This window comes from Oryx dammah, unplaced genomic scaffold, assembly GCF_014754425.2.
Source record: "Oryx dammah isolate SB20612 unplaced genomic scaffold, SCBI_Odam_1.1 HiC_scaffold_23, whole genome shotgun sequence".
Lineage (NCBI taxonomy): Eukaryota > Metazoa > Chordata > Mammalia > Artiodactyla > Bovidae > Oryx > Oryx dammah.
Genome location: NW_024070207.1, coordinates 75743329 through 75755779, shown reverse-complemented (window position 1 = coordinate 75755779; position 12451 = coordinate 75743329). Strand labels below are relative to the sequence as shown.

The following is a 12451-nucleotide window of genomic DNA, read 5'->3' as shown; positions in this document are numbered from 1 at the left end:
AACTTATCATGGTGATTAAGTCCTAAACTATATAAATGTTGGATCACTATATTGTACAACTGAAACTAATATAATTCTGTATGTCAACTGTGGGGTTTCCCCAGTGGTCCAGCTGGTAAAGAACCTGCCTGCCAATGCAGGAGACACAAGAGATGTGGGTTCGATCCCTGGGTCAGGAAGATCCCCTGGAGAAGGAAATAACAACCTGCTCCAGTATTCTTGCTTGGAAAAATTCCATGGACAGAGGAGCCTGGAAGGCTACATACAGTCCATGGGGTCTCAAAGAGTTGGACACAACTGAGCATGCACGTGCAAACATGTCAACTGTAGGGCAATAATAAAGAAAAAACCTTGAAAAACAAATAATAAAAATACATTGTAGGATAAATGCAGTTAAAATTTTGATCCATGATTGGTTGAACCTATGGATGTGAAACATGAATATTGAGGGCTGACTGGTTTCCCTTTTTATATAATGATAAATGGAACTACATTTTGGTGGTTAACCTTGCTATTTTCTTGTAAAAAATTCCAAAAGTGGAATTAATGATTGAACTTTGTGTGAATTTAACTTTTCAGATATATGGCAAAATTGCACTCTAAAAAGTTTACACACCCACTAACAATACCTTTTCACCATTAATTAGTAGTAAATGTTCACCAATCTTCCTTGTGAAAATGATGTCTTATTTCATATTTTATAATTACTAATAAAATTGAAATTGTACAATTTTCATATGCTTATTGATCTTTTGTGTTTCTTCTTTTATTTGTCTGTTCATGTCTGTTGCCCATATTTTCATCATACTACTCATCTTTATATATCAAGGAGATTAACCACTGCTTTTACATACTTGATACCAATATGTATTTTTTAGTTCATGATTGCCTTCAGATTATATTATTATGTTTGTTTCATGTAAGAAAACATAAATGTTTTCAAGTCTATCAGAATTTTCACTTACATATTCTTTATTGTCATGTTCTAAAAATCTTTCAATCTTCAAAAATTAAAAAAAAGTTCACCTACAATATTTCAACATCTAACAATATTTCAATAATTCCTTTTTTTTTGTTTTTCTATTGACATATTTAATCCATCTGGAATTTATTTTGGTTTCAACTGGTAATTCAACTTTATTATCTTTTCCAAATGAGTAACCAGTTGTTCTGACACCATTTAATGAATAAATCATCCTTTCTTTGCTGATTTATAATGATGTATTGCATATCCAGTCTGTTTTTGACTTCTCTGGTCTGATCAATCTATGCTGGAATGAATACCAAACTGTTGTAACCATTATGGAGTTATAATACTGGTAGGAAAAGTCTCATTACTGTTTTTTTTCAAATAATATCTTGGCAATATCACATATTTTATCCCTTTAGATAAACTTTAGGATTATTTTGTCAAAATTTTGTTCAGGTTTGTTTAAATTTGTAGATTTGACTGGGAGAAAAGCTGGCATCCTCGAAGTATTGCATTTTCCCATCCAGGAACACTGTACATCTTTCCATTTAATTCCAGTCTTCATTTACATACCTCAATAAAGGGTTTGGGGGTCAGAGCTACAAGGAGACAGATACAGAGTTTCCTGGAAGTAAGAGCACTATAATAGAGTCTAGAAATGAAGTGGGCTAAAGTTTAAGAAAAAATGGGTCAAGGATGCTATAGAGGAGATTCAAGCTTTGTATGGAGTAGAGATGGTGTGACCAATGCTTAGTTATTTCTGATATGTGAGATTCATAGCCTTATGCACTCTGATATGGAACAAATAAATGGTGTGGTGCCAGGCTGGTCAATTTCATTTTAATGAACATCATTTTCTTCAGCTGTATAATGAGGTATGTTGTAATCCCTGTTATACTTAATTTGTGCAAAATTGTTATTAACTTTTGCAAGCTAATCAAATGGGATGGATTTTTATTTCATATTATTAAATTTATATATTTTATTATTACTTTATGTTATATGTTATTTGTGCTTAGTTGCTCAGTCGTGTCCTACTCTTTGTGACCCCATGGACTGCAGCCCATCAGGCTCCTCCGTCCATGGGGATACTCCAGGCAAGAAAACTGGAGTGGGTTGCCATGCCCTCCTACAGGTGATCTTCCCAACCCAGAGACTGAACCCATGTCTCCCCCATTACAGGCAGATTCTTTACCATGTGAGTCACCAGGGAAGCTGTATAATATAGTAGATTGTAGATGTAACCTTTACATGCACTGAGAAACTGAAAATTCATGTTTACTCCCTTTAATGGCATATTTGCTTTATTGCAGTAGTCTGGAACCGCACCTGTAATATCTCTGAAATGTCTTCAGGATTTCAGGAACACTGATTCTGTGAGGGTGTTCCAGTTCTAGAACATTCACAGCACTAGAAATGAACCCACTGGAACTGGTACAGGGCCTGCCTTCTAGGAGTTGGCGCCCAAAAGCTGTATGGTGGTTATCATAGCACCATCCTTTCTGTACACATTACCATCCTCAGTTTGAAGCACAAAGAAGCTGTTTGCAAATTATGTGTTCTGTTTATACAAATAAAATTTTGTAGTATGGTAGAAAGATTGTTGGCCTAGAGGCCTTAATTTTGTCATTGTTGAATGAAAGTGATGATAGTACCTACCTCAAAGCATTGCTGAGGTGATTTATTTAAATAGCACATGTAAATCCCCTCACATAGCCTTGTGCATAGTAAATGCCTATTAAATGGTAGTTTTTCTTCCTTCTGGTGCCTCTAATTCAGTGTTCTTCAGTCAAGTCACCTCCCCAGAACTCATCCTTGGAATGAAAGTGTTGTTTTGGGGTGAACTTTAACAGTTCCTTCAAGCCCAGCATTTTGGAGTCCTTGGACAAAGGGAAGAAGAAAAGAGAGGGAGGAGGGAAAAGGAAATTTTGTAATCTGGTTACACTGGATCTCCAACATAAAATAACCTACTACAATAGATGAGTTTTCTGTGAAAGTTATGTACATTTTAGGCTGCGTGAAGAGGGAGGAAAGCTGAGCTATAGCTAAATTTGTGGATTCCCCCCAATATCAAATAACAATTGTTCTTCAATTTTTTTTTCTTTTCCCTACAACAAACATTCTTCCACTGCCAAAAGAAGCCTCCTGAAAATCTTGATCTATTCCATAAAGTAAAGCATGGCAGCAAATGAGAAAAAAAAAACAAGGACTTGGGGAAAGAAAGGGATGGGATGAGGGGAAGAAAAATTTCAGGCTGGGGACAGGACAAAGAGCATAAGTTCTGCATGTTTTAGATTTCTGCTAATAACTCTATGTGCCTCTAGATCTCTCCATTCAACTTCAGCATTCATTCAGTCAGTGTTTATTAAAGACCTACTGTGTGCCAGGCCTGTGTGAGGAACAAGGAATGAAGTATGTGTTTTTGAGTGGAACTTCATGTTTTTCTTTAAACAGCTACGATCCTAGGATTTCTGAGTGTGAGAATGTGTATGGTGTGTTTGTGTATATATATTTCTGTGTATCTCTCACAACTTCACATGTACATGACAGTGATTGTTTTTCTTCTTCTATCTTCAGAAGACTTCCTTTCATTTGCTGTGTTTACAAAGAGTGGGCTTTATCTCTTTGATTTTTATACTCTGAAAGCTTGGTGGTATGATAATTAACTTTTTAAAAAATTAATTTATTTATTATAATTGGAGGCTAATTACTTTACAATATTGTGGTGGTTTTTGCCATACATTGACATGAATCAGCTATGGGTGCACATGTGTCCCCCTGTCCCAAACCCCCTTCCTACCTCCCTCCCCATTCCATCCCTCTGGGTTGTCCCAGTGAACTCACTTTGAGTGCCTTGTTTCATGCATCGAACGTGGACTGGTCATCTGTTTCACATATGGTAGTATATATGTTTCAATGCTATTCTCTCAAATCATCCCACCCTCACCTTCTCCCACAGAGCCCAAAAGTCTCTTCTTTATATCTATGTCTCTTTTGCTGTCTCACATAACAATTAAAAATCACATGGAGTTCTCTTTTATAGAAGGATTATCTGTACTTGTATTATGAAAAACACCCATGTTGTGTCATCCTAATAAAGGAGGTATTTAGCAGGACCTGAACTGTCCATCCCTTTGAAAAACACCTATGAAAATCAAACAATACAGCATTGAATTAAATCATCCTGGTTTAATAGAGTTTTGTGATTGAATGGTATGGGACCATTCCCTATCCACCTCTCTCATTGGTCAGGATATGTCTTCACACCTTTTCTTTCTAGAAATACTTTACAGAGAGGCTCTAGTGACACATTAACAGGGCTGTCTACTCTTATATTTGTTCTCCCAGGAAAACAGAAGTACCTGTGTGCCAGCAGAAATGATTGCACCATTGATAAATTCCGAAGAAAAAATTGTCCATCTTGTCGTCTCCGGAAATGCTATGAAGCAGGGATGACTCTGGGAGGTATGATACTTTTCTTCCTCTTTTTCTTTCTTCCTTTCCCTCCCTTATTCTCTTATTCTCTCTTTAAACCAGATTTCCTCTTTGATGCTTCTAAGGAGGCCAGCCATGCTCTAAAAACAGGCTGACCCCTTCACATCCAACGTGGCCATCAGTCAGCTGGTGCTTTTCTTTATCCTTAAACATGCTACACCACACTGTGGGGCTCATCATAGGAGCAGGAGGTGTGAAGCAGGGATCAGGACCCATCAGAGGATGAGTGAGTATGGGCTTGAATTGAAGGGCTTCCCAGGGGACAAAATGGTACTGACCTTATGTTGTTAAATGATGGCTAGGATGAGAGAACTAAGGAATTCAGAACAGTCACAGGCGCAGGATGACCCAGGCACAGGCTGGCCCTGAACACCCAGGAATATTCCTCGGTTAACTGCTGCCTGTGTTGTGGAGCTAGCCACCTGGAATGAAAAGCTGCTTTTCTTTGGAATCAATGACTAGGCTGCCAAGCAGAGCCAATTTCCTATCCCACATCTTCCAGGGATGAGCAGGCCTTTTAATCATTTCCCTTTCTTTGCAAATCTATTGACAAATTCCAAAAGGTTTTTTTTTTTTTTCAGTAACAGAGTAGTTTGACAGAATGAAGATACAGCTCTTTCAAGGGTAATCCTCCATCAAAATGCTCTCTGTCCTCTAGTCTATGTCTACCATGATTGTTGTCATCATTACAGAAAGATTTAACTGACACTTACATTTTCCCCCTTCAAATTCCTATTTCTTCATGTTTGCATCTGCTCACTGCCAAGTTCCTTCCTACCACTTGCCACTTCCCAAAAGATGCACCTTTCATGAGAAAAGTAAGCTTATTAGTTTACTTTGATTTGGAAATTTGAAGAAGGACAAGCCTGTTTTTGAACACCTGAAACTGTGGCCTCATACCTGATTACTTATTATCGTCCTGGAAAATCCAAGTTCTTATAATTCTGCCCTCTCCCCTCCCCTTCTCAAGACTGATTTAGAGTACTTGTTATTCATTGGCTTTCTGCAAGGCGCTCAATACCTTGTCTGCCTATGTGCATATTTACAGAAATCAATATGGTAGTTTTCTAATTTCATGTGGGTAGCTGTTTCCTTGCCTCCTTGAAGGCTAGTAATATTCTTTAAACAGACCAAAGTATTAAAAATGAATTTATGCAGGCTCAGTTTGAGACAACCTTTCAACTAGTGTCTAGTACTCCTAGACTTAGCATATAGATGCTTTACAAGTGGTTTTCCAGGCAACCACATCAAATGAGATTCAAATATTTGAGAAAAATAAACTTAATTCTTCTTTGCTTGGCCTACTACAGAGAAATCCTTCAATTATGGTCTAGAGTGAGGAGGAAAAAACAGGGCTGGGAGTAGAGGGAAAGTGCAGAAGGATAGCCAGGAAAGTTGTCAAAGGAATTGTCAAGATGAAATATTCTCCATATGAATCTTGTCACAACATTCATGATGATGGGATCACCCCAGGGTGAGGATTCTGATACACTCAACTCTCGATTATTTCGCCCTCTCTGAATTATGTATAAGAGATGGAGGCTTCCAGATGGAGAGCCCCTTAGTTTTCCATTTGCTGATACAAATTGCAAACCTGCTTTAACACAGGTAAAGTTTAATGATAATAAAAGTCTTCATAACATTTGGGCCCAAATCCTAAAATTAGTTTCATGTGTCAGCTAATATCGTCCACTGTAAAGCGTCTATAACATGATTATAGTGAATCTCTTGTGAAAAGAAGTATATATATAATAGACAATTTCACTAGTCCATATAGTAGTCTAACATAAATCTATAAATTAATTTCTTGAAGAGAGTGGTAAAGTAAGTTTTCAAATTGATTTATTAAGGTATTCAAATTTGAATGAGCTTGGTCAACACAATGAAAAGAAGCTGAGAAGTGCTGTGGTTGGCTCTGGTTTCGGTTCCCTTTTTACATTTACTGAGTGTCTCCTATGTACAAGGAACCATGCTAGGCAATAGGGCTTCAGGCAGGCAAACTTCAAGAAATGTCCACAAGATACAAGGATTCTTGATGTTTTGTAAATGGTCTTGCCTTGGGAGTAAGGCAGACCTAGGTTAAAGGCCCAGCACTATTATTCACTGTTCCCCATCTAAGCTTCAATTTCTTCATCTGTAATTTAGACATACCATTCTCACGGAGCTGTAATAGGGATCTGATGACATGATGAATGTGAATATCCTTGGTAAATGAAAAAGTGCTAGACAAATGTAAGGACTTATGATAGTAAGGTCAGTGGTAATTTAGCTAGTAAAGCTGTTCACAGCACTTCCCAGTTGGCTTTAATCCTGAGTTACTCGGCATGCCCTATAATATGTAATAGCTCCAACAGACAGAACATTACCAGAAATCATCTCAAAACAAAAGTGTTATCAAGATCCTGCTTGAAAGCCAATTCTAGTAATTAAGGGACTCATATAGTATATTCAAGTACCACGTCAATGAAAACCTAAGTATATACCCTCTTAGATACTATTGTTTGGGAAACAAACCTTTCCATTTTGCTAAACTTATCTTCATATTCCTTGCTTCCCTGCTGAAAACCCCTCCCAAGTTTATTTTTATCTTGCAATTTCAGTGTATACTACAACTTTACTCAAATAATGGAAAAAAGAAAGCAAACATCAATACAGTGATCCTTTTGAATATTCTAATAATAGACTTCCTTTTTCATAAGATGTGGGTTTAGCATCAACATTTTGATCACCTTGAAGGAGGATTTATATAATTTTGTTTAATTTTTCCTATCACTCAATTCAAAATTATATAATATATTCCAAAATGGCAACTAAGAATGTGGTTTTGGGTAATTCCTTTCTCCCCTCTGAGGCTCGTTTTTCTCATCATAAAAATAAGGTAATGAGCTTCACCAAGGACCTTTTAGGAACTACCATTTTGTGATTCTGTGTCTAAGCTCACAGAGAAAGAATTGTAGTTGTGACAGTCCTTTTTTTTTTTTTTTTTTGGATTGTCTATTCACTGTCCCAGAAATATAGATTAGTCTAGACTTGTGTACTTTGACTTGCATAGTGACTTTAGCTACCTCTAGTCACACCTAAGTAAGATATATCATGTGTCTAGACTGTATGGATAGGTCATTGATGGAGTGGAGGGCAGAAGGGCTGTCTTTGTATCTTAGAGAAGCTGGCACTCTGCAACCGATGGCTGCTTGATCTTGATGCCTCAAGGTCTCTAATTTAGCTTTCTCTGTAGTGTTTGGTAATGGAATCTCCTCAGCTCAGAGATACTTAAAACATACGCTTTTGTTTTTGCTTCCAGGCCTCTGTACCTGTCGATTCTTATTGTTTTAGCTGTTCTTACTGTTACTGAAAGGATCCTGGAGGTGGTTGGATTCTCAGCATGGTTCACTTAAAGACTACTTCTAGGCTCTCAACTGCCCATCTACAACAGGGATAGGCTTTTCTTTGAACATGATTTGTTTCTTCCTGCTTTGGAAACACCACATGTCACTAATTGCTTCAGTAATCTAACCTTCTTGCCTACTCTTCATTTAGGAATTTTTTTAAATGTAACTGTCCAAAGATGCACTTTCTTTCTGATAAATTAACTGCTGTTTTTTTCACAGTTCATAATTTAAGTAAATAGAGTCACCTCACTTTTCTCTGTACTCAATAATATACTCCCAGATTTCAAGATGGAATGAGAAAGAAAGAATTACCTTTACCACCATATTCTTCCCTGGCCCTTCTTTCTTTCTCATTTGCTTTCCTTTTCCTCCCAAAACATTATTTATTTCTGTGTTAAGCAACTCTGGAATTCTCAACTTTTAATAAATGGCATTGGACCCTGCTTATGCCCTCCTCTCCTGAACCATGGAAGATGGTAGGCCTTTTAGGAATTTCAGGTAACAGCCAAACCCAGATGTGGAGAAGAAACATGAAGCCCCAGAACTTGTGAGAATCAGAAGTATGCAGCATTTTCTTGGGGTTACTCTAACATATTTGAGAAGTCTCATTCCTTCTAAGGGGCTAAACCCCACACCTGAGACTCAAAACTATTAACAGATCTGCAGGTTTTAACAACCTCCATGATTCTCTAGTTGAGAGGATATCCTGGTCTGATGTTACCATGAGCACTACAAAGATCCTTATCATTTTCCAGTGTTGACAAGAGTCTTGATATCAGCTCTTTCATCATTCCCCATGCTCATGGGCAGCCCACCACTGCTACTTCTGGATCAGATGCCTTGAATGCAATAGAGTGATTCCAGTCCTGAAATACCACTCATAGCCTGATTCTTCAAGAGACAAGTTTCACATTTATTCATCTGTCTATCCATTCATCCTTCCAACCAGCCAACTAGCTAGGCCTTTCATATTTCTATCCTTCCATTCATCTAGTTATCCATTTAACAAATATTCCTTGAGTGCCAGCTATGTGCCAGTTTCTGTAGTAGGCATTTTGGGGGAACATAGATGAATAAGATACAATCCCTGCCCTCAAAAAGTTAAATAATTGGAGACAGGCAGTGATCACTAATACAGCTTAACCTTAAAGAATAAATAGGAAATTACTGGGAAGAAGTTGAGTGAGGTGGAATAGATGCAGAGAGACATTTTAAATAAGCATTGAGTTTTTGAGGAATAACACAAGTATTAATAGTTTAATATAGCCAGATCTGGGCTTCCCTGGTGGTTGAGATGGAAAAGAATATACCTGCAATGTGGGAGACCTGGGTTCAATTCCTGGGTTGGGAAGATCCCCTGAGGAAGGGGATGACAACCCACTCCAATATTCTTGCCTGGAGAATTCCATGGGCAGAGGAGCCTGGTGAACTATAGTCCATGGGGTCACAAAGAGTTGGACACGATTGAGTAACTTAACACTTTCACTTTTACTTTCATGGCCAGATCTGGGGAAATAGGGAAGGCAAGCTGAAACCACACTGAAAATATACTTGGTTATTATGCTAAAAGGTTTGAACTTTAGGCAGTTGAAGAGCTATGACATGAGATAGACATGGTCACATATCCATTTTATTTGCATGTTTGTTTTTAAAGAGAATTAGTGAGGGCTTAAGTTTTATAAAAGGAGATAGTAGCCCAGGTAGTGAGAGAGAAAGAAATTTCTAGCATCAGTTTTGTTAAACATCTAGGATTACAGCTTTGGTTCCTGGAGTTAGTTGCCTCAGTTCAGATTGATACCTGCCAGTACTGACCACATGCATAAGCGCTTCCCTTATACAAGCCTGTTGCCTTGATCTAGGCCAGTGCTTCTTGGTGTAAGTTCTGAGAAAAATAGTTCTGTAACATGATACATGAAAATTTATTTTTATGATTGAATAAGTTAGGAAAACCTGTATATTATAGTATTGATCAGAAATTTATAGTGCATGTTATCACATCACAGACCTTGTCAAATATTGCAGTAAAATAACCTGAGGAGCTTAGTAACTCAGGATTCCCAAGTTTATCTCACACACAGAAACCTGTTTTTATATAACACCTGCTAATATCCTATAAAACTGATGTTTTCTGGAATGTACTTTGGAAAACTTGGTTATAGATAAATACTCTATCCTATAAGGAGATGATACCACTAGCCCAGGTCATGCATTTATAGATGTATATATCTACATGTATATTGCTCACAAGGAGAATCAATTAAGAATGACTTCATGACCAAGAGCCAACAGTCTTCACCACATCTCAAGAGTATGCACCAATGCCTTCTAAAACAACTAAAGCAAACCATGTTGGGTATGTAGTATTATTGTCATACACAAAGGATAAGATATAATTCAGGCCAAAGCAGGGTTACTAAGTAAATTATCTAATGGTCATAGGTACATATTCCTTACCCAAGGAGCATGCTAGATACATTATTTCTGAGAAACATGATGACTTCTACCATCATGCAAAGTGATCACTAAATATTTTGGCTATCTACCCTAAAGTTTAATAGTTCTTTTTCTCTGACTAGCATTCCAACATCCACTCAGAACCTCATCATGGTGCTACCACATACCTTCATTATTCATATCAGAGGACAAGAAATCACAGATTTTAAGACTTTGGGTCCCACTGCCCACCCAATGATTGAATCCCCTCAAAACCCCTTTCAGCAAGCAGCAGAGTATTGGGTATCATACTCAACAATGTAGAACTCATTTAACAGAATTTCTTCCCTTCTACTTTGACTCTTTGGATTAGAGCCCCAAAAGTCTCTAGGTTGGAGATGCAAGCAGTAAGTCTCAATTCTGAGAAATGCTACTCACCACACACATTTCTTAGATACTTAGATAGTCCTACAGATCTGTATAATTGAGGCATGCACAGAGGAGTATAATTGCTATATAAATTTTTTAAAATATAAATTTATTTATTTTAATTGGAGGTTAATTACTTTACAATATTGTATTGGTTTTGCCATACATCAACATGAATCCACCACAGGTATACACGTGTTCCCCATCCTGAACCCCCCTCCCTCCTCCCTCCCCTTGACATCAACATGTACATGTGGCTCAGCAGTTAGTTTCTGGTTTTCTTTTTTCTTTCTTTGTTTTGGTTTTGTGTTTTAGGAGGTCCTCTGTATAGTGGAAATAGCTTGATGGACTAGGATACAGACAGGCCTTATTTCTCGTCCTAGCTCTGCCACTTACTATCTTGATGACCTTGGGTAAATCATTAAATCTCTCTGAGCCTTACTTTCCCCAACTCAATTTCCTAACTACATTATGGGAACAATAAAATCTTCCTTACAAAATTGTGGTAAATTTGTAAAGAAACTAACACATAGTAGGTACACAATAAATATCACTGCATTTCCTTTTTCAGATAAAAATTCGTCTGTGTGCTCCCAGTCACCACTGGAGCCTGTACTCTTTGCTATAGCAGTGTGGATTTTGGCACTGGTTGCTTGGTTCTCCAGTCTCTGAATTTCCCTTGAATTAACACTTGTAATCTGTCCTCCAAAGCCAATATTGCCATCTTCCAATTGGTTACATACATATTTGGTGGCATATTGGAGAGTAAACGGTATCTTTCTCTCTAACTGTAGTTCTCAAGTGAACTTTTATATGGAATTACCTCCAAACCACATTGTCTGGGACAGCATATATATGCTGTAGTCTGTCTCTGAATATTTGTTTTTATAGAACTATGGTTAGAAGTAAATAATTTTCTCTGATCATCAAAATTGATGATATCTGGTTCTGAATAAGTATCTCACTTCTAAAATCACCACTTAAAATCCTTGAGTTTTTAAAGTGTAATAGCAGCAGATTTTATTGTTGTTTACTCTTGCTGTGAGAGCTCCAAATTCCCTCAGTTGCTTTGGAGAGAGTAAAATGATGTCATAGGCAATATTTTTTGAAGGTACTATGCGGAAAACTAAGAGTACACAGCACACAATAGGTCATATATACAAAAACAGGTATTTTCCAAATATAACAATTTAGAAAAAAAAGCTTTATATGAGCTGATAACATAACTGTTTGTATGAAAATCTTCTACTTTTGAATTAAGAAAAGTGCCACTTGTTCTTACAAATTGGAGAATGTATTCCTTAAGATCAACAAAAGTGTTTAGAATATTTTCTTATTGTCCTGAACTTCTATATAGACAATTTACCTGGGAAAGATACTTTTTTAGAGACTTTTGTACATCCTTTGGGATCATGTTTATATGAAGTAGAACTAAGAGGAAAATACACAACCATTCAGAAACCAGTAGAGCCTTCAAATTGTCTATTACCGATAATATTTCCATGACAACGGGTATATAGAAAGTAAACTGCAAATGGCGTGGCTACCCTGAATCACCTCTTTTAGAACCAAGTTCCATTCTCTTCAGTCCATTTCATCCTTGCTACAGTTTTTAGATCTCTTAAGCCTGGCATAGAATGTATTTCTTTCCACTGTTTAATACCCCATTGGACCAGTGGTTCTGTGGCTGAAGTGAAAATTGATTGTTGAGGGACATTTCAGACTTTTAACAGTC

The 12451-nt window shown here is 37.2% G+C and overlaps 1 protein-coding gene across 1 annotated transcript in view; it reads left to right on the top strand.

The window, feature by feature from the left end:
* Positions 1-12451, top strand: part of AR (androgen receptor) — a 197940-nt gene that overhangs the window by 157235 nt on the left and 28254 nt on the right. The window contains exon 3 of the mRNA XM_040265774.1: positions 4319-4435. Within this exon, the coding sequence (XP_040121708.1) occupies positions 4319-4435 (117 nt within the window). The remainder of the gene's footprint in view (positions 1-4318; positions 4436-12451) is intronic.